Source organism: Dendroctonus ponderosae, unplaced genomic scaffold (assembly GCF_020466585.1).
Source record: "Dendroctonus ponderosae isolate FM_Combo_2020 unplaced genomic scaffold, Dpon_F_20191213v2 Dpon_F_20191213_1, whole genome shotgun sequence".
Classification (NCBI taxonomy): domain Eukaryota; kingdom Metazoa; phylum Arthropoda; class Insecta; order Coleoptera; family Curculionidae; genus Dendroctonus; species Dendroctonus ponderosae.
The window spans coordinates 53737062-53759194 of NW_026017110.1; the positions used below are offsets into that span (position 1 = coordinate 53737062).

The 22133-nt window shown below is 32.2% G+C and overlaps 1 protein-coding gene across 1 annotated transcript; it reads left to right on the top strand.

The window, feature by feature from the left end:
- Positions 1 to 10: 10 nt before the first annotated feature.
- On the top strand, positions 11 to 14347 carry LOC109533842 (transportin-1). Its single transcript, XM_019899327.2, has 13 exons — positions 11 to 277; positions 3713 to 4261; positions 4352 to 4654; positions 4710 to 4833; positions 4890 to 5087; positions 5153 to 5652; positions 6501 to 6608; positions 6742 to 7087; positions 7144 to 7239; positions 9026 to 9101; positions 10129 to 10303; positions 10361 to 10478; positions 10542 to 14347. The coding sequence occupies exons 1-12, from the start codon at positions 173 to 175 to the stop codon at positions 10466 to 10468; spliced, it is 2688 nt and encodes an 895-aa protein (XP_019754886.1). The 5' UTR covers positions 11 to 172; the 3' UTR covers positions 10469 to 10478; positions 10542 to 14347.
- The last annotated feature ends 7786 nt before the right edge of the window (positions 14348 to 22133 follow it).

Sequence of the window (22133 nt, forward strand, 5' to 3'; positions counted from 1 at the left end):
GTAGTGCCTTTTGACAGTTGTTGAATTTCCGCCATAAGTCCCACCTATCAGAAGGTTGTCATAAAGTAGAAAGCGTTTTTAGTTAGGTTCCTGATTATTGCTCGAACAAATTGTTCGACTGACCCTTCGAAATTCGTATGTTGTGTTAAAGGAAACGCATTTTCCACTAGAAATGAAAATGGATTGGGTCCCACAAGAAGATGGATTGCGAGAAATTCTCACACTTTTACGGGAATCGCAATCTCCGGACACCGATACTCAAAGGGCTGTACAACAAGTATCCTTTTTTATTCATAAAATTTATTGGAACGTGTGAGTATTAACTGTTACTAGTTATGTAATTTTGGGATATTTTTAATTAGGAACTGAGCTCTGATTGTGCTTATTGTTTACAAATGTTTTGCTGTCTCATGTCTGATCTTATTTCCTTTTAAAGAAACAGTTTTCAAACGTAAATAATTAATAGGCAAAATTACAAATGTAAATATTAAATCGATTTAGAATATTAGTAAAAATCGCTTTTATCAATAATTGTTGTTATATTTGAAATACAGTCCAATTAAATGGCAAAAATGGACATGCTGTTTAAAAATGCAACAGTAATGTGGAAGTTTTTCAGCTCTGCCTTCTAAAGACAACTACAAATTGCTTCTGCAAGTTTCATTAAACTGCGACTAAAAACTGAATATTGATATCAATGAAGTAACTATTGGGTAATTCCTCTATTTTTTTCCATTACAGAAAATTATTGTCTTCGTATTAGAAAAGTATAGAACCGTCTTCCGTTTACTTCCCAGTAGTAATTCATTAATTATTACTGTGTATGATCTAACCTTGGGAGATCCTTTATACCTTGGACATCTAATGTAAAATATTTTTTCAAACGTGGTTTTTTTTTTCACACTTGAATGTTATTAAAACCAATAGTTAAACTATTCAGTTGCCAGGTTTTAAAAAAGGTCACTTTAAAAATCTCTTAAATTATTGCAATAGAGTCGGCATAGTTACCTGTTTTTCCTATCAAATTGTTTAACGGGTCGTGTGTATTTAGTACTCACATAAATTTTTGTAAATTATTAATTTGTATTATCAGTCGTTACTGCCGGTAACAGTATTAGTTTGAAAGAAAAAACGATAATCTCTCGGTTTCACCAGTTTTCAGTAAAAAAAGCTATCCAAGGAGGCGGAAAGTGCGTACACACTTTCACTAATAAAGAAATGTTGTTCGTTTTAAACGTCGTAAGTCTAATTTTCATGTAAAACGATTGTTCGAATTGGCTATCATCAAAAGGGCTGCTAAGACGAGGACCAACGGTCCAACTAGGTACTATCAACTTGTAATTACTTAATTAGTAGTCTAAAAGCCCTAAATTTAACTCGCAATTGATTATCCCAGCGCTCCTCAAAGTGTGCTCCGCGGAGCCCCGGCGCTCCGCAAAGGCTACGTTAGGGCTCCGCCCACAAAATTAATACCTGTATTAAAGAGTAATCTATAAGAGTAAAGTTACCTAAGATAAAAATAAACTACCAAAAAAAAACTCTTACTTTAGATTTTACGGGTACATAATAATACAGGGTGATTCACGTAGCCCGTTCGTTAGAAAAAATTTTATTTTCCGAAATCTGATTGGCAGTTGGCAACCATAATCGGTTGCTGCAAGTCTAAATATAAGATTTTCAAAATGATTCATATTTGGATTCAGCTTGACATTATAATTTAATTGTGTGTTAAGAATGTCCATTTGTCAACACTTATCTGTCACCGCTTTTGACTCATGCCATTTTTTGCAAAAGAACAGGGTAGCAGAGGTTCACTAAGAAATTAATATTTCCCGAACCATTGCAAATAAATAAATCGGCATTATTTAATTCAATTCCCAAAGGTTTGGCAAACATTCAGCATCGATTCTGACACTTTCGTTGTTTCATGCTTCTGCTGCGATTTTCCAAAGTTGACAATAAAAAAATGACATAAACTTCACTTTTTTTAAATGGCAACTACAATTTCTGACTCTGAAGTGGACTTAAAATTTAATTTTAAGTCCACTTTTATTAACATTGTACGTTCCTCTAAAGTCGTTTTTGAGTTTATATGTATATATGTCGGCCAAACCTTTGAACATTTAATAAAGCAATAGGTTCTGATTTTTCAAATAAAGCTCTGCATCTCAGTTTTTTTGCAATAAATGTGACATATGTCAAAAACTATGACAGATAAGTGTTAACAAAATTTAGACTTTCCATTTAAAAAATCCAAGATATCGTCGATTTTCGATGTTTCCGGAAACGTCGCCATCTAAAAAAAAACGATATTTAGACTTGCAGCAGCCGATTATGGCTGCCTACCAATTTTCGTTTAATTCCCCAAAAAAAATGTTTTCTATGCTTAATGATAAACAATACACATATAACTCGTTTTGCTTTAAGTTTGGTTAGGGTTTAGAGCTCCATTAAAAGTTCAGTTTTTTTAAAGTTCCGTCGGCAAAAAAGTTTGAGAACCGCTGGTTTAGACCGTCAGAGGCCTCAAAATATCGATGCAGTTGGACGGAACCTAAGCACGGAAAGTTTCGGCTTTTTAATTATTGAAAGTGTTCTTCTTTATCAATCTTTTCTACGATTCGTCAACTTCAGTACGATTTTAACTTGTGATTATTACAGCCTTAAGTCACAAAAAGTAACTAATAGATAACCTGAACGATAGAGAGATCAGTAGTATTCGGTTAGGTATTTTTAAATTACATTTTCACTCTTTGAAATATATAACGCACCTTTTCTCAAAACACAATAAAATACAAATAATTTTTTATTTATTATCAGGCCTATGTTTTGAATACATCGATTTTGATAAATTTTATCACTCAGCCGTGTAAAGCGGTCTTTGGAAATTTTGTATTTATTTATCATTGTTATTCGATTCGCTTAGTCATGCAAAAGGCAGATTTTTGATATTTATATTTATGTTGCTTATGAGATGGTCAATTAAAGATATTTTGTAATTATTTTGCCCACATCTCCAAATTTTCAACTCCATTTCAAACAATTCAAATTAAATTAAATTATGTAAAAAAAGGCACAGATACACCACTTTGAATTATTTTAATTCCAAACAGATATGAGCGATCTCGTATCATCCGTCTATCAATTCGTCATCCACCAGACTAACCCCGCATAAAAAGGGTTCTTACTCCTACTCCGTATTTCCACATTTATCGCTATAACCTGACACATAAACAATCAGTGCCCTTATTTATGGGTTTCTCTGGAGAGCTTATGGTCGCCCGAGTGTTTTGCTTATAGTTAGTTTAGTTAGTTGTTTCATTATTTTCAGTCATTTTCAGATTTAATTTTTCCCGAAAAAACCGACAAACATTCTTCATATCTTTGTAGACTAGAGATAGTTAAAAGATTATTGCCGTTAAATACCGTCAAGACAAGAAATTAAAAATTGATATTTAGTAGGTACTCATGCGTAAATTGACAAACTCTTTAAGAATAGTAATTCAAAATTTAGGATTGCCATTAAAAGAAATTGTCGATGACGTCATATCTCAAATTTGAAAAACGCTGCTTTCCAACAATAGAATATTTGTCTTGATTTACTTGCATTGGATTTATTGCAAGTCAGAGACTCGCATTGTGTGTGGTTAAAAGAACAGTTTGGCTATATTAATTCACTGTTTTATTACGTATGATCCTTAATAGAATTTCCTAGAAATTGGAAGAATTGAACAAGTATCCTGACTTCAACAATTACTTAATGTTTGTGCTTACTAAGCTAACTAGTGAAGATGAACCAACTAGGTCTCTCAGTGGTTTAATATTGAAGAATAATGTGAAAACACACTTCAACTCCCTGCAGCCAACCGTTACAGAATATATAAAAACTGAATGTTTACAAGCAGTAGGAGATCCAAGTCCACTGATTCGTGCTACTGTTGGTATATTAATAACGACAGTAGCCAGTAAAACTGACTTGTCATTATGGCCGGAACTATTGCCTGCTCTTTGCAGTATGCTTGATTCAACTGACTATAATGTATGCGAAGGTGCTTTTGGTGCACTACAAAAAATATGTGAAGATTCTGCAGATGTTTTGGATTCAGATACAGTTAATCGGCCTTTAGATATTCTGATTCCAAAGTTTTTACAGTTTTTCAATCATTCTAGTTCAAAAATAAGATCATATGCTATTGGTTGTGTGAATCAATTTATTATTCAAAGATCACAAGTGCTCATGTTCCATATTGACACGTTCTTGCAAGTAAGTAGATATGTGTTTGCTGGAAACACAAGAATGTTATTTATAATGCGTAAAGAATATATGTTATTTTATGTATATATTTTTTTTTAGAATTTGTTTCATGTGGCTACAGACGAAGATTCAGAAGTGCGTAAGAATGTGTGTAAAGCGTTGGTTATGCTCTTGGAAGTTCGAATGGATCGACTCATAAGTCAAATTGATAATATTATAGAATATATGCTTATGAGAACACAGGATCCAGATGAGAGTGTCGCTCTTGAGGCATGCGAGTTTTGGTTGAGCTTGGCTGATCAGTCCATTTGCAAATCAGCATTAAGTGCTCATTTGACTAGAGTTATTCCTGTACTTGTGAGAGGAATGAAATATTCAGAGATTGATATTATATTGCTAAAGGTACAATTGTTTAATTCTTAGGTTCTTCGATTTTACAACATTAACTTTAATACAGGGAGATGTAGAAGAAGACCACAACATTCCAGATAAAGAAGAAGATATCAAACCTAGATTTCACAAGTCAAAAACTCACACCATAAAGGCAATGCAAAATGGTACCGAAAACGGAATTGATAAAGGTAAGTTAAAGATCACATCTAAATTTAGTGAGATAGCTGTTTAATTAAAATTACAGATGATGAAGATGATTTTGAAGATGGAGATGATGACAGTTCTGTATCCGATTGGAATTTGAGGAAATGTAGTGCTGCTGCCCTTGACGTACTAGCTAATGTGTTTCAAGATGATATCTTGCCAATTATAATTCCGATTCTGAAGGAAACCTTATTTCACTCAGAATGGGAAATTAAGGAATCTGGAATTTTAGCTTTGGGTAAATTGAATATTGCGGGATATAGAATGCATTTTTATTAAATATATAAATTGTTACCGTTTCAGGAGCAATCGCAGAAGGTTGCATGACTGGTATGGTTAGTCATTTACCAGAGCTAATTCCATATTTGATTAATTGTTTAAACGATAAGAAAGGATTGGTACGAGCGATCACTTGTTGGACTCTCAGCAGATATTCTCACTGGGTAGTAGCACAATCGCATGATTCTTATTTGAAACCTTTGATGACGGAGCTTTTAAAGCGAATTTTGGATAGTAACAAAAGAGTGCAAGAAGCTGCTTGTTCCGCATTCGCAACGTTGGAGGAAGAAGCATGCACGGAATTGGTTCCTTATCTGGGATACATACTCGAAACACTAGTGTTTGCATTTTCTAAGTACCAGCATAAAAATTTACTGATCCTGTATGATGCAATCGGTACATTAGCCGATTCAGTTGGCAGTCACTTAAACAAGCCCGAATATATCAGTTTACTTATGCCTCCTTTAATTCAGAAATGGAATGTTTTAAAAGATGAAGATAAAGATTTGTTTCCTTTGTTGGAGGTAAGTTGTTTTTATCTTTCTTACTTGAATTTGGTGAATCTAAAGATAATTAAAATTTTACATATGGCAAGTCAAATGATAACATTTTAGGCTTTTGTCGTCGACGCTTAGCGACCATTATTATATTTAAAACAATTTCAGCAATTCTATACAATTTCATTTAAATGGTTTACACAGTAAATATGTTTTGGAAATATTTAGCTAAAGCGCCATATTCAACACCCCTTTTCGCGATAATGAAAAGCTTCTCGGTCTACATTTAAATAATATAAAACTCGTTATTTTCTGATACATACATACGTATGTAGTTTTCACGTGTATACTGATAATGACACTAAATTAAGAAACACTCTAACCTTTAGCAGTAGTTAAATTGTTAATATCTAAAATCGAATGTATCAAACGTAGTTATGCCGCAGCCGAGCTGCAGCAAAAATGATTAATGTTCGAATTTATACTTGAAGAAAAACTGAATTCAATATTATGAAATGTGACAAAAGCTGGCACTACCGCAAGTCAAGGCCCGACTGCTCTGACGTCACGAGGACTATTTCGCTGTGAGAGTGAGTGAGAGCCGGCGAACTCTAGTTCTGTGGTATCTTACCGGCTCGGCCTACTCGTGACGTCAAAGCAGTTGGGCCTTGACTTGCGGTGGTGCCGCAAAGACCAAATATATTGACTCAGCACAATTTTACGAATTACGATTATATCGAAAATATTTGAGGCTTTACATATACACAATTTCAATTTTGTATTTTGCTCGATGTTTGTTATAGAATTACTTTTAGGGTAAATATTTTGTGCGAATTTGGAATATTACCTAAGATATTTTCTATTCACATTTTCAGTGTTTATCGAGTGTGGCCACAGCACTACAGCTAGGATTCTTGCCTTATTGTGAACCTGTATATTGTAGATGTGTTTCGCTGGTTCAGCATACGCTTCTGGTTCAAATGGTGAGTCTATGTCAAGAATATGCTTTATTAATAAACTAGCTAAAACTTTTTAAGAGACCAAACTGTTTAAGAATATTTTGTTGATTTCAATTTGTGACCTAACATAGGAAATAAGAAGGTTATGATATTTTAGGCTCATATGCAAAATCCTGAACAGTGCGAGGACATAGATAAGGACTTTATGATAGTATCGTTAGATTTACTATCAGGACTAGCAGAAGGCCTGAACGGTCATATCGAAAAGCTAGTTGAGAATAGCAATATTATGAATCTTTTGCATATGTCGATGCAAGATGCTATGCCAGAAGTGAGACAATCGTCTTTTGCCTTAATAGGGGATTTGACAAAGGCCTGCTTTCAACATGTTAGGCCGCACATATCAAGTTTTATGCCTATTTTGGGACAAAATCTTAATCCTGAATTTATATCTGTATGCAATAATGCTACATGGGCGATAGGAGAAATTTGTATAAAGTTAGGTATGTATTTAAAAAGAGAAAATGAAAGTTAATTTTTTTTTAAATATTTTTTTTAGGTGTTGAAACTAGACCTTTTATACCATTGATTTTAAATCAATTAATAGAAATAATAAATAGGCCAGATACGCCCAAAACTCTTCTTGAAAATACAGGTACGTATTGCTTTGAAATATAGAGCATGATACGTTAATATTAAACATTTTAGCATGTGTGTATATGCTGTTCTTTCAATTTAATGAACAGCCAAGGTTATTGTGCAGTTTTGAGTGAGACAGAACTCCATATAATCACACATTAAAACAATGTGTTGACTACATTTTTCTAAATAGTAATCGTTCTATAATTTTTGAAATTTTGCATTTTAATTTATCATATTTTATTGGTTTTAAGACTAGATTTGGCTAATGTTGAACATGGTTAACAAAATTACTACTGTATTAAGTGTGCGTTACATAATTAATATTTTGGTTACATTCCTTGCTTCCAAGCTGGATGCATTTTCACTCAACCAAGGAAAACGGCAAATGTTATTTGTGTAGATAACTGTTCAAATAGAGATTATGTTATTCCGAATCATTTAAGGCTGTCATCCTCGACATTAATTTTATAAATAAGCTTTTTCCGACTGCTTTTTGAACCCACTTAATAACCGTTTTTGCTATGAAGTATATATCGTTAAATACTCTCAAATGAAGTCTTTTAAATTATTGCTAGAATGTATTTCTAACAATTCAACCATTATCCTGTTCAAATAGAGATTATGTTATTCCGAATCATTTAAGGCTGTCATCCTCGACATTAATTTTATAAATAAGCTCTTTTCGATTGCTTTTTTAACCTACTTAATAACCGTTTTTGCTTTGAAGTATATATCGTTAAATACTCTCAAATGAAGTCTATTAAATCATTGCTGGAATGTATTTCTAACAATTCAGCCATTATCAGTTCTTCTAATACGATCTATAATATTTGTTCATATACGCCGCTTACCGGCTGCTCTCTTCACCTACTTGCAATCCTGCGCTTGTGTTGTAATTTTAAACGCACTTATTTTTATCAATATTTTAAAATTATTTCTATGCTCATTACTGCACTTGACTGTCATTTTATATAAAAAACTAAAACTTAAAAACAGTGTTGATAAAATTAAAGAACTTTGTGCTGGCAGTGTATCCTCTTTAAGTTTTTTGAGAAAACCACCTAGATGTTTTTCTTATTTTGCAGCCACGTTTTGTGTTTTATTAGTTGTATGTTGTGACAGTTTAACTAAGCTATTTCTAGTTTAAATGTTATAGACTTTTGTGTTCCAAAAATATCAGTACATAATTAGTTAAATACATTTCTGACCGCTACAAATAGAAGAAATGGCAGGGGCTAAAAATTGGATCCACTGCACCACATACCCTGAAATATCCTAAATTATGCGTAGTAATTCTTTCGGGAGTAATAAGTAATAATGGTGATTTGTTTATGAATTTGAAAGCAAAGTTTTGTTATCAATTCAATTATACATACTTTTCATTTATTCTTCTACTTATAAGCATTTTTTATTACTTTGAATTGCTGTGCGGCTATTTTTCAATTCAATTTGGTTCATTATTTAAAGTTCTTTTTTTATCAAGCACTGATTTTTTTTAGACTTGTACCAAACATTGCTTTTAACATGTTTAGAACAAGTTGATTTACTATTTACAACTTTTTCATTTCTGCATTTTCAATTTTTCACGATAACCAATATATTTTGTCATATTCACTCAAGATCAACCAAGTAAACATATTAATCACTGCGATATTGAAAAGCTAATGTTACACTTGAAAATATGCTGGTTATTTGCAAATATATAATTTCCATTAATATATTTTTATGCAATTTAATTATTTATTGAATGACTTATTTGTAATTGAGTTGTTTTTGTTTTGTTTCTGTTCTCGGTATAGCCATAACAATTGGTCGCCTCGGTTTTGTCTGCCCCCATGATGTGGCTCCAATGTTACAACAGTTTGTCCGCCAGTGGTCTGTAACCCTTTTTTTATTATTTCTTTAAATTTTATTTTCTTTTGATTTTAATCTATATCTGATGTAAATTAATTAATAAGCTAACCATTTACTAACCGCATTCCGAAATGCTATTTCAGTTCCTAACAGCTAGATTTGCCCCAGTTTTATGTTCATTGTTTTTGACAGTCTTTCGGGAAATTAATTTACGAGGTTCCAATGACTCGTAACAGGCTATGGCATTACTAATGTCAGTACATTTCTTAGGGAAACTTATTGGTGGCTTAATGATAATAAATTCACCCTATTTTAACGCATCGTTTACCGAGTTCATAGGGTATAAAGTCAGTAAAGTCATTCAGGTCAAATGTATCATCAAGTTATTGTAAAAACTTGTTTATACAGGGTGTAGTAAAACTCAAGTAGCGGAAAAATGTAGAATATTTTGGTACAATACAATATAATACAAAAGCTTCTTAAATATTTTCTGCAACTGCAAATTATTTGGTGAATGTTCAGATTTATGTGAATTTGTGTTATGTAGTCTAGATAGATGTCATATATTTTTTATCTAACGCATCTATTTTATAAATTTTACATAAGGAATTCTTCACAAGAATGGGCTATCAATGCGTGGTACCGAAATAAATAAGTACAAATAAAAAGCTACTGATTGGTTGTGTTATGGAAATAGACTAATACTTATTATTAATTTTTCATATCAATGTGGTAATTCTTAAGCCATGGCCCATCTACATTTTGTTGGAACATTGTATAATACTGTGTTACGTTATTTAATTAACATTTGTTTCTAGACGACTGTCTTTTACTACTTGGTAAGTATTATTAACGCATGCGTGTGTTTTCTGTTCACATTGAGAAGGATCAATCACTGCTCATTTGCTAACTATGTACATGAAATTGGGGAAATCAGTCCTGAACTTTAGTCACGATTTCTAAATAACTTTGCAAGATTGAATGTTTTGAACATTCATGCCATATTAGAGTTAGTAAAATAGCACTTCCTTAATATTGGTGCTTTCAGGTGTGTATCGTTGAGGAACATAAGAGACAATGAGGAGAAAGATAGTGCTTTTAGAGGCATGTGCCAAATGATTCAAGTGAATCCCGCAGGAGTCATTTCAGACTTCATATTCTTTTGTGATGCTGTGGCGTCTTGGGTGCACCCCCAAGAAGATCTGAAAGATGTCTTCATTAAGGTATCACATATTCAAGCAAAAAATATTTGTTGGAGGTTTATTTACATTTTTACTCAGATATTACACACATTTAAAACGCAAGTTGGAGAAGAGAATTGGAGAAGATTTAGTGATCAATTCCCTCAGCAGTTGAAGGAAAGATTAACAAACCTTTACGGTCTGTGATGCTGGCGAGGTAAAGTATTCTGAGATAATATCATCAATTGCGAATATATTATTATTTTTATTATTATTATAGGGTTTTAATGGGGGAAATTCTGTGGACTGGGGTGGGACAACCTAGAAAAAATATTTGCGTGAAGCACGCTAACGAGCGTATTAAAAAACCAAATCAAGAGAGGGTGGACTCAATTTACAAAAGTAAACATAGATCAGCAAAAAAATTTTTCTTTGATATGTCGTCAAATCGATAGACATCGCATTGTTGGTTTTCGTTTATATTTCCTATACATCTAGATCAATGTGACGAGCTGATTATTTAGTCAGGAGGCATTAGTTGATTAATTTCTGGGTTTGTTTAAAAAATTATCTCATATAAACGGGTAACACGGTTCAGTTTTTATGCGCAAAATAGTTTGCTGCATTCATAGAATATGTATCTGCCATCTGCAGAGGTTTTTTTTTCTACCTAAAATATATATTCCACGTACTATTTATTTAAAAAATTATTGAGTTTCGACGTTAAACATTTTCAAATTTAACTGGAAAAACCTATATTATTAATCTTAAAATGCCCTAATTCTTAGACTAAATTGCCATTTTAATGATTCAATGTTACATTTATTTTTAATGCGTCTTTCGATCTGAAAGAGTTATATTTTCACACATAAGTAAAGAATTAAAATTCAGTTTTCTAAGTAGTTTTTCAACTTGTACTGAAACAATTATAGAATTTTCAGATGTTTAGATGCTTTATAACATACGTTTGGGTCTATTATAATTAGGAGTAGTTATGCATGCTGTGGTTTGGTATCTAGTAAATTATGATTTTTGTATGTAAAGAACTTTTTTACTCGAAATGATCTATACGATTTTTATTCGCAGCAGGTCTTGGTTGCAAACGGAAAGGATTACGGTTTAATAAAAAGAGATAGTTAACTAACTAAATAGCTAACCAGCTAAATGGTTAACTAATTAAAAGCTAACTTATTCTTTCAAGTCTTTGATTTTTTCCTTATCAATTGGTTGGCCACATGTTGATATTTAAAAATATAATTACCTTTTACATATAAAAATTATATTTTTTACATTAACGTTTTTGTCATTTATCAATGTGACACGCAAGTAATAGAAAATTACTCACGTTAGACAATCCTTTTCTATTTCAAACTAACTGCTATAAATTCATAGGAGTAAAATAGTTCTTAAAATAACTTGAGTTGTATAAGAAAATATTTTCAGAAGGCTTTCATATATTTGTTCAACTTTCTAGATGCAGTATTATAATCTTGAAAAATGACAAACATTAATGCAATTTTACAATACAATAAATTGTAAGTTAATTCGATTGTACCGATAATAATACTTTTTCAACTAAGGAATATTTAGACAACTGTTTCTTACTGGAAAAATTAACATAAATCTGATTTGTTTGTTACATATTTTCTAAATATTATATTAATATTTTTACAGTTTATGCTGAATGAACACAACGTTTTGATATTCATACATATGTCCATTTGGTCTATTATTATTTGTTCATTAATTAAGACGTTATGAACGTAAATGTGGGTGTATCATTTAAATTATTTGCCAGTTGAATTGCATTCGACTAATAAATTTATGATTGATGTTTATACACAATATAAACGCTCTTTATGTTTTTTTAAAGCAATACATTTATCTACCTGTAGACCATTTTCAACGGATCTATAAAGTAATAATCCAAGTACGCATATCCAATTCAGTTACATTTATGATTACTCGAATAGAATCGTGTATAAAGAAACCGTTAATCAGTCTCTTTAGTGTGGATAATGCTGGTGACTGGTAAATAAATAGAACTGGTGCCAGCCGGACTGGCACCAACCAGTTCGTGCGTTTATACGCGAAAGCAAATTAGTGTTAGCATTTTTCCGACAATATATTTATTCATTTGCTTTAACTTTTCAAATGGACTGATTTATGTTGCCAGAGTACAACTCCAACAAAATGTTTTTTCTCAATCAGTATTTTAAAATGATGAAGCCTTTTGTAAATATCAGTGTTTAAGTTTGTATATAGTAGGAAAAAAATTTGCAATCCTTATCCTTTTGAGGACTTCTGGATCCTAGTACCTGGTCCTGTTCCTATTCATCCAGTTCATTGTAATGGTCCTGATTCGAGTGATTGAGATTTTGTGGTTGGTATACATTCTTTAAATTCTAGGCTACGTATATTTTTTACCTTTTAACTAGTAGTAGTTTAGTTGTATGCTTGTTTGCTCTTATTATTATTATATGGATTCAACTTGAAATACAACTAATGTGCATTGCCTCCATAAAACATTTATTTAATTATACCAATATTTTAAATAATTCTATTAAGTATTTTTATTCTCAGTAGTACAAATTTACACTGTCGTCATATTGAACAGTTAATATTAGAAATAAATATTATGGACTGATTTCTTCTACTTAACTTCCTGTAAAAAACATACGTAGTCTCTTTTGCCTATGGGTTGGTAAGATTCGGGATTTCAGCAGTAAAATTGTATAATGGTCTTTTTGTCTTTGCGAATATTCTGCATCAATCCATTTGACCTCAACTTGTAATGTGATACTAATTTAGTGATCATAAAACATAAACGTTTTTTGTGATACAATTGTAATTAAATGATAAGACTTAGTATTTCAATGGGTTTTCGAGTGAGCAACTTTACTGATCGTTAAAATTAAACAAATATTATATTTTAATGGTTAAATGACATTTAAGTGAGATTTTTTACGTCAATTTCTAAGTTACTCTACATTTTTTACTTCTTAATATTTATATTCACTTTTAAGGTTTGTTTGAAACATGTTTATCATTTTTATCGTATGTTTGAATAAATAAATACGTCAAGTCTCAAGAGGTTATAAGTAATTTCAAATTCAACGGTTCCTAAAAAAAGGTAAAAATGATGAATATTTTATTTATTCGTGGTTGCAATATATATCGTATATTTTGTTTACTCACTATTTTTTGAAGATACTAGTTGATCTTTTTTACATATTAGGTATATTTTTAGTTGTATGTGCGTGAATGTGTCCTTTGTTACAGAAGTCTTCGTTCCTCCAACACTCCATTATTCATTCCTTTTTGCGTTTTCAGTGCAATCCTTTTTTCATTTTAAGTTTAAATTTAACAAAATGTGTTATATGCTTCATGTATCAATGTTAAGCGAAATTATCCTATACTATTTGCTGTTACTACTTTACTATACATGTATGCACTGTATATGTTCCTGGTTAAATACGTCTTACAAATTGCGTATTGTTAGGAACGGATCTTTCCGAGTCACACGTTAACATTTGTATAGGTACAGTAAAGTGTTTACCAGTAATGATGGAAAATTTTTAAACATGAATGACATATTTATTTATTGCTCATTTTGAATACATGAAGTAAATAAATAGAAACTCTAGTTACCCAAAGCTCAATTATTTCTCATTTGTTGACACAATATCTAATTCAAATATTGTATGTTATGTTTTCTTAGTTACAACTTTAGTATAGTTTTGCTGATTTGCATGTTTTCAAATATATCAGAGCAAGATTTCAGTGAATTACTCATACGAGTAATTATAATCGTAACAAAATTGTTTGTAAATTCTAGTAGTAATTTAGCAATTTTTCATTTGTTAACAAACAACGTTCAATTCCAAAAGAGCAGTTTATTTGCACAGTGCCATTTCAATTTCACACACTGATCTGGAATTGAACTTGATTGGTTTTGCATTATGGTTTAATTAATATACATTAATGTTGTTTGTTAATGTGAATTGATCACATTCAGTTAACTAAAACTCAACACCTGTAATTTTAATTATCATAGGTAATAATAAAAATAAATACTTATTTCGGTACACTTCATTATTAAGTATCCGCCTATGGGAATCGATAGATGCTTGTTTGGCCGGTCTTTGTTTAATTTTTCTTACATTGATATATGCATTTTTTGTATTAAGCAATCAATCAATAGGCAGATATCATGTCAGTAAATGCTTTATTTCGAGTGAATTGGAATTGAACTCTCCGCACTTCAGTGATGGATTTCTTTTTCGAATTGGAATTTCTTAAACATATAATTGTGATTGCAATTTATCAATGCAGTTCAGTAAGTATACAATATTTTATTCATTGCTCAAGATCATAAAGGGTAGTATGCAGATATAGCAGCGTTAAATGGATGAAAAGTTAAGGGAATTAATAGACTAATAGGATGGATGATGTATTAAAAGTTTTGAGTCAATTTTTGCTTCCGACTTATTTCGAAAAAGTTCAAATTTTGATATTATGTCTGGCTTTAAAATCAGAGCTGGAGGAAAACCAACTAAACCTTCTCAGTGTTATGTGTTGCTTGTATTAGTTGTTTTTAATGTTTCGTTTTCAAGGATTCTACAACTTCGGTTTTTAAATACTCTGATATTTATCTGCTAATTTGAATACCTCTTCAGAGTACATCGAAGTATGACACTAAACATTTATTATATTTTGTCTAGTTTCTTTTAAATTAATATCTACAAAAATGTGAACACGGACCTGTGCTGCTGCCGCTGGTTAAATTAGTTAAACGTTTTTTATTCTTTAAGTTTTCTGTTTGTTTAAAATATTGTATATATATTTAAAATTAATGTTCTCTAATAGCAAGGGTGTCAATGGTTCATACTTTTACTAAATCCTTAACAATTGCGGTGCTACCATAACTTGTAGATAGACAGTCTTACAGGTTACTACAGTAAATTGATTGAACTAAGAACGGTTTAATGTTAGAATAATTATTATAACGTAATCGATTTATATACGAATTTCCGTCATTTGAATGGAACCAAGAAATGATTAGAATTTTCTATTGTAGATAGTTGGGAATAGCAAATCTCATAATTACTAGTTATTTTTGTTGTAAAAGGGCAATCAATAATTTTTTCTGACCTCAAATGATTTTACTGCTGACAATTTGAGTTACGTGAAGTTACGTAATTTTGCTTACCAAATGCATCGTTATGGATGGGATATTCCATTGTGAATCAAATATAATATTTATGTCAATTAAGTGCCATTTTGTGTGCAAACCTTGCTATCTTCTTGTTTAGGCCCTTATTGGGGAGATATTTAAGTTAGCATGTAATTAAAATATCAAATCGCGCCATAATCATTAAATAATATTATTTAATGTTATATTATATACTTAGTATCGCTTATGTACGTTTACTTGTTGCTTGGGAAACTATATTTAACTGTTCAACATATTCAGGAAAATCTACCGGACGAAATATAATTTTTCATTAGACATGATAGTTATGCCTGTAGGCTACAGGCGATTATGTGTAATAACGTTTTTTTTAAGGAATGATCTTTTTAGTATATTAATGGCCCGTCGCATGCTGTATAATAGGGACCGCTAGATTGTCCGCTTTATGAGCAAAAACTACAATATTTCTAATTGAAACTAATAAACAGCCGATTCTCAGTTATAAACAATTTTCGTATTAAAAACATGCGACTCACCATAGGAGAAAATTGATAAATCTGGATGGTCACATCAACTTCAGACAGCAATCAGTCATGGACAACTGACTATTGCACACTTTTTGACAATCTTTTTGAAATAAACCAATTCACTATTCACTACTATTCACACCAGCCAAAATGTTCACTTTGCTCGTAGACGCGCGTCGGTTTAAATTCATATATGGTGATTCATCGCTCACCAAAAAAAAAACGATCGAAAAACAATGTATTTTAGATAGAAAATATTGAGTTGAAAAACTGCTCGGGTGAGGAAAACTTCCGTAAAAGCGAGATCGGAGTTTCTTTTTTTCTAACTGAAGAGTTTTCAATCGGGAAACGACGTGTTTTACACCGTTTTCTGGAATATGAACGACCATGTCAACCACGTAACAGTTCACTTTCAACTGTTTGACACAAAGGCTCGAATATTTCAAAACTTTAATGGATCAGGTCATTTAGGAGGGGGTACGTGCGAAATAGTCGACATAAATATAAAATATATAATATAAAAATTGAACTGACCAAATAATTATTCAGCCCATCATTTTTGTTCACCGTTGTTTTTATTGTATATTCCTTTAACGGCGTTTTATTAAAAAAAATAGCAAATAAAATTTGTCATTTAAATGAAAACGTGCATTTCGAAGCACGTTTTCATTTAAATCTGAAATTGTAGTTCTGCGTATAATTTTTTTAATGTTGCCTGAAAAGTGACCAAAAAGATACAGTTTTTCTGGGTCTGAAAAAATTCGGAACCTTTTAATATGATATTTAGTATTATTTTATAAAATAATTTATTTATTCATGTTTTCGGGGCACCATATTCCATAAAAAATAAACACTGTGGCCAAGGTAAAAATGAGCGAGTATGGAGATATCGGAAACCGAAAAGGGTTTAAAGTTGATGGACATAAACATTAAACTTCGGTAAAAAATTGCGAAATCGTTTCATATTTATTAGTCTTTTAATTGCTTAACTTTTCCCTATAAAAATATAAAAAGCTTATCATTTTCGATCGTCATTCTGGTTGWTCTTATCTTGGACAGTTGGATATTTTTTCTTGGAAAATGGTCTATTAAGGCTACAAATGAAGAAATTATTTTATGAAGTAATACTAAAAATCGCAGGAACAATATTACGAATTTTCCGGCTTGGGACAAAAACTACATTTATTTCGCCGCTTTTTCGAGCAAATAATTTTGGAAATTTTTTTCATCACAAGAAAAATCTGTTACTTGTTGGTTTTTGTATCCTAAGTGGAATAACTGCTAACGCAGGGGCGGATCCAGCATTCGAGTCAGGGGGGGGGTCAAGTAGTAGAAATTCGGTGTTCTGTTGTCTATGAGATTAGAAAAATTATTGTTAGTCGTTATAAAGTCAGCACAATAGGGGGGGTCATGACCCCCATGACCCCTCCCCTGGATACGTCCTTGTGCTAACGCAGTACTACATTTTGAAATTTTAAATGAATAAAAATTTAACACAATAAAAAATCAAATTTACGAAATCTAAATTGTAAACTGAAATAATTATTAGGTTAGTTAAATTTATATGTCGATATTGTTAACCATTCCCCTTCCTGTTTTTTTCCAAATTAGCAAGTCTGTTAAATTTCTTCMTGGTGAACGTTTTCCTGGATGTTGAGTGCGAAAACTGTTTAATTCCAGAAAAAGAAACTATTGATGTTGATTTCGTCGCAATTTTTATAATGAGATCAGTTTTTGCTAACTCAGAACTTCCATCTAAAATGCATTGTTTATTTAACGTTTTCCTGAGTGATGACACATCAAATATAAATTTTGACCGATGCGCGACTGTCGCAATTAATTGTGCGCGTGTTAATTGTTTGTTATGGTTGATTGCAAAAGTGTTGTTAAAAACTGTTCAAAACATTTCCTATCCAGAATACCTGTTTAAGATTGACAACATATGGAAATGAGCTGATACGAGCATCCAGGTTGTATCCGGGTGAGTCGCATGTTTTCAATTTGAAATTTGTTGATAACCGGCATTTCGACATTTAGTTGTTCTCATTAAAATATTGCGTTTTTGCTCTAGAACACATTATGTTCCCATTAATGAAACAATATAGGGTGTCCCAATTATACAGGATATGACACCTGAAATGGGTCTGTAAATCTATTAAAAATATCATTCCTATTCAAAATTTTAACCACACATAGTAGCCGGTAGGACTGTAAGTTTTCCAACTTAAAAGTGATCGTATTGTGATAATTATGGCACAGTTTGATATCTTATTTACATGCTAGCTCAAATATCTCCACAAAAATGTTTGGAAGAAACTTTTTTCTCACGAAACATTTTAACCTATCTAATCTCAATTATATATTATATTATATACAGAGTGTCCCAAAAGTAATGGCACAAAACAAAATGGTGGATTCCTGGGATGAAAATATGAAGATTTAATACAACTCACCTTAGTCCAAAAGTTGACGGTTGCCGACGTACAAGGCGTCAAAGTTACATTTKAATTTCAGTTTTTCGTTATTCTACTTTGAACGGAGCTGCATATTTTAACGAAATTTGGTATACAGGGATTTTTGAGCATAAGAAATCYAAATCTATCATCAGATTTTGATCAACTTGTAGAAAAAACCACTTACGGCAATATCTGGGCATAAAAATTGTTTTAAATTTTTGGTCACWCGGTATTCTGACTTCTAAACTGGTTGGGTCTAATCGCTTATTAATTTTGYACAAAAAAAGATATTAGTCGATGTCCCAACAAGCCTCAGTTTCCGAGATATTTGCGATTAAACCGCAAAGTGCAGTATTTACAAAAAATAAGCCACAATAAGTGTCTAAGTTAAAAAATATTTACTAAACATCATTCTTTAACAGTAGGATCTTTTTATCTTAATCACTAACAATGAAACATTCATTTTCTACAGCAATTGCTGAAAATGTCCCCCGTTAACTTCAATACATTTTGAAATGCGTTTATTGAGGGAGCGTCTAATTTTAAACAAACATATTTTCATTTCGAAATCATTCGGCCGCATTCATAATTTTATTTATCAACTCATCTCGGGTGTCTACCGTTTGATCGTACACTAATGATTTTAAATAACTCCAAACACAAAAATCTAATGGGTTAAAGCCAGGAATCGCGCCGGCCAAGCCCAAGAACGACCTATCCACCGATTTGTAAAATGTTGGTTTAGGTAATTACTAACGGCTCTAGCAAAATCGTCCTCTAATAAATTCTGCACCGGCGTAAAATGCCAAGGATGGAGATTTTCTTGCTGAAAAATCCTACGAACTGAAGACTTGCTTACGCCAGTTGCAGTTTCCAATCGTCGCTGCTTATTTCTGGATTTTCTCCAACACGAACCGGAACGTCTTCCTCTTGTTCTGGAGTTGAAATTTTCGGACGTCCCAAGATATTAACTTTGGTCTTAAAACAACCAGTTTACCCTAATCGACAGTAGATGTCTCCGAATAACTTTAAATACGGTTGCCTTCTATTGGGATACAATTCTAAGTAACGCCGTTTGGCACTGCGTCCACTAAAATTTTGCTGGACATAGACTAACCACATTTCGCATTTCCAAGTTCGAAAAAAATTAAGGCTTTGGCATATTAACTAATTGAAATCAAAACTTAGTATATAGTGGCACTGGTGTCACTTTAACAGACACCAAATAAATCCGTGTCGCTGTGTCACACTACGTGACATGCATTATAAAATGTCCTCACAATTCCGCATTTTGCAGTGTAATCGCAAATATCTCGGAAACAGAGGCTTATTGGGACATCGACTAAGAATTCCTTTTTTGTGCAAAATTAATAGGCGATTAGACCCAACCAGTTTAGAAGTCAGTATACCGGGTGATCAAAAAGTTAAAACCATTTTTTTGCCCAGATATCGCCGCAATTGGCTTTTTCTACAAGTTGATCAAAATTTGATGGGACATTTGGATTTCTTATGTTCAAAAACCCCTGTATACCAAATTTCGTTAAAATATTCAGCTCCGTTCAAAGTAGAATAACGAAAAACTGAAATTAACATGTAACTTTGACGCCCTGTATTTCGGCAACCGTCAACTTTTGGACTTAGGTAAGTTGTCATCATATTTTCACCCCAGGAATCCGCCATTTTGTTTTGTGCGGATACTTTTGGGACACCCTGCATACTAAATATTGCAACAATTTGTCATCTAAAAAAGTATTGGTGTCCTGGCGCATTGTCTAAAATTAGAAGAGCATTTGTATGTAAATTCAGCTCTCGCATTTTTTCGAACGGCAGGAACAAAATCTGTAGAACGATTCTTTAAAAATATCTTTGGTGAATCGTGCCTTTCTCCTGTCGAGGCTTTTCAGATCTGCCTAGCACTAATAATTTAATTTTACGAGTCTCAGAGGCGCTTGAACAAAACTGCAATACAATTGCTTATTTTTCATTGCTCATTGCTTGGGGATATTGCCTCATATTGTGTCAGCAAGTGTCTTGAAGGAGTAATTTCCAAAAAGGCTATTTTTGTATGCATTAAAGATTTGGTGCAACAACGGTATTTCCCGGACTTTGTTTCGAAGCAGTTCTTTGAATGGCTCTACAGCTCCCTCATCACTGTATAATTTTTCCCCTGTGATGGATAGTTGTCGAATCGCATATCGTTTTCAAATTTATCAAGCCACCCAGCACTCGGATTCATAGTCGATATTGGTCGTTGTGCATTTTCGACGAAAATAATTAGTAATTAGCAGAAGATGCTAAATATGTACAACACAGAGGTCCAATGTGAGTTGTGCTTGGTCAGATACAAATAATGACACATATTTTTATATACATTGGTTACATAACGATACACTGTTTATGTTTAGGAGTCCGGTATGCAATAATCTCAAAGTTTCACACGCAGGTTTCTCGAATTTAAATACCTGTTGCCGACATAAGAAATTCTCCCGTATTCGTATATAAAGTATTTGAGTCTGCAATGAAACTCCGTATAATGCATATGAAATCAAATGAAAATTTCTCATACCAATTTTTTCAGGTTGATTGATTGGTTCCGACATGAGAATATCTCTAATATTTATATACATATAAAGTGTGAGTCTATAATAAGGAAGATATCGAAATCGCTTGAAAGGCAAAAAAAATGTCGATTATTCACGTCCAAACGGTCAATCGTTTCTCCTTTCCGCCAACAAATTTTGTTCTTCATAATTGTCCTATCAAAGTTTATAAATACGTTTTTGCGTAATATCCTCTGTTATCCAAACCATATACAGGTCGGAATGTCTGCTTAGCCACTACCTTCTCCACTCTTGGTACAAATTATTTAAAATATTTGATACGTTATTTCCTAGTCAATGGATACGGTTATTCACAATTCAGCAAACATTCCTGGAATTGTCCTGAGTTATATTTTTTATTGATGTCAAATTAATTTAACACCTAATTTTTATTTGCCAAAAGAACTTGAGCATTAGGTAAGTTGTTTTCAAGTTGATGTGAAATTTGCTCTTTTTGGCCCCATTGAAAATTTATCCAATTTAATGACCACAATATGTATATTATTATCAAATAGAGCCTTCCATTCATTAAGACACTATTCTTGTGCACGCCATATTAACAGAAGTTTCTTTCTTCTCGGTCAAAGTTTCTTCAAACCTTCAAAAATTAATTTTCATGATGATGATTCATGATTTCATTCATTCATTCAAATCACATAAAATCCTGAATTTTGCACGATTTGTAAATGTTGATGAAAAATGAACGGTTTTACGCAACTACAGACACTTTAGCAAACAGTTCTCAAGAGGTTCTTTAGCGAAAATCTTCAGATCAAGCTTAATGTAAAACTACGAATCCGTCCAAATGGGACTAAAAGTTCTACGTGTTGATTGTTGACGGATGGCAAGCAGGAGCAAAGTAATGCTAAACTTACCGAAAGCTGCGTAGTACCTGGAAGGAATTAAGGAAATCTGTTTAGTTCAGCAGGAAATCTGTCCAAAACCAAAATTATTTGAAGTCAGCAGAGCAAAGAGAGCGAAATATAAAAAAAACCATAAAACTTCAGTTGCTGAAACGGGAAAAAAGTCGCATAATGAATAACATTTTATGCTAATCTTGTATATCATATTCAAATTTCGTCTTTTAACCTTTTC

Bases quoted from the DNA above. Each gene is read 5' to 3' on its own strand.
- LOC109533842 (XM_019899327.2), top strand. From the start codon at position 173: ATGAAAATGGATTGGGTCCCACAAGAAGATGGATTGCGAGAAATTCTC. The intron at 5,653-6,500 runs GTAAGTTGTTTT...TCACATTTTCAG, and splicing joins ATTTGTTTCCTTTGTTGGAG to TGTTTATCGAGTGTGGCCAC. The intron at 7,240-9,025 runs GTACGTATTGCT...TTCTCGGTATAG, and splicing joins AACTCTTCTTGAAAATACAG to CCATAACAATTGGTCGCCTC.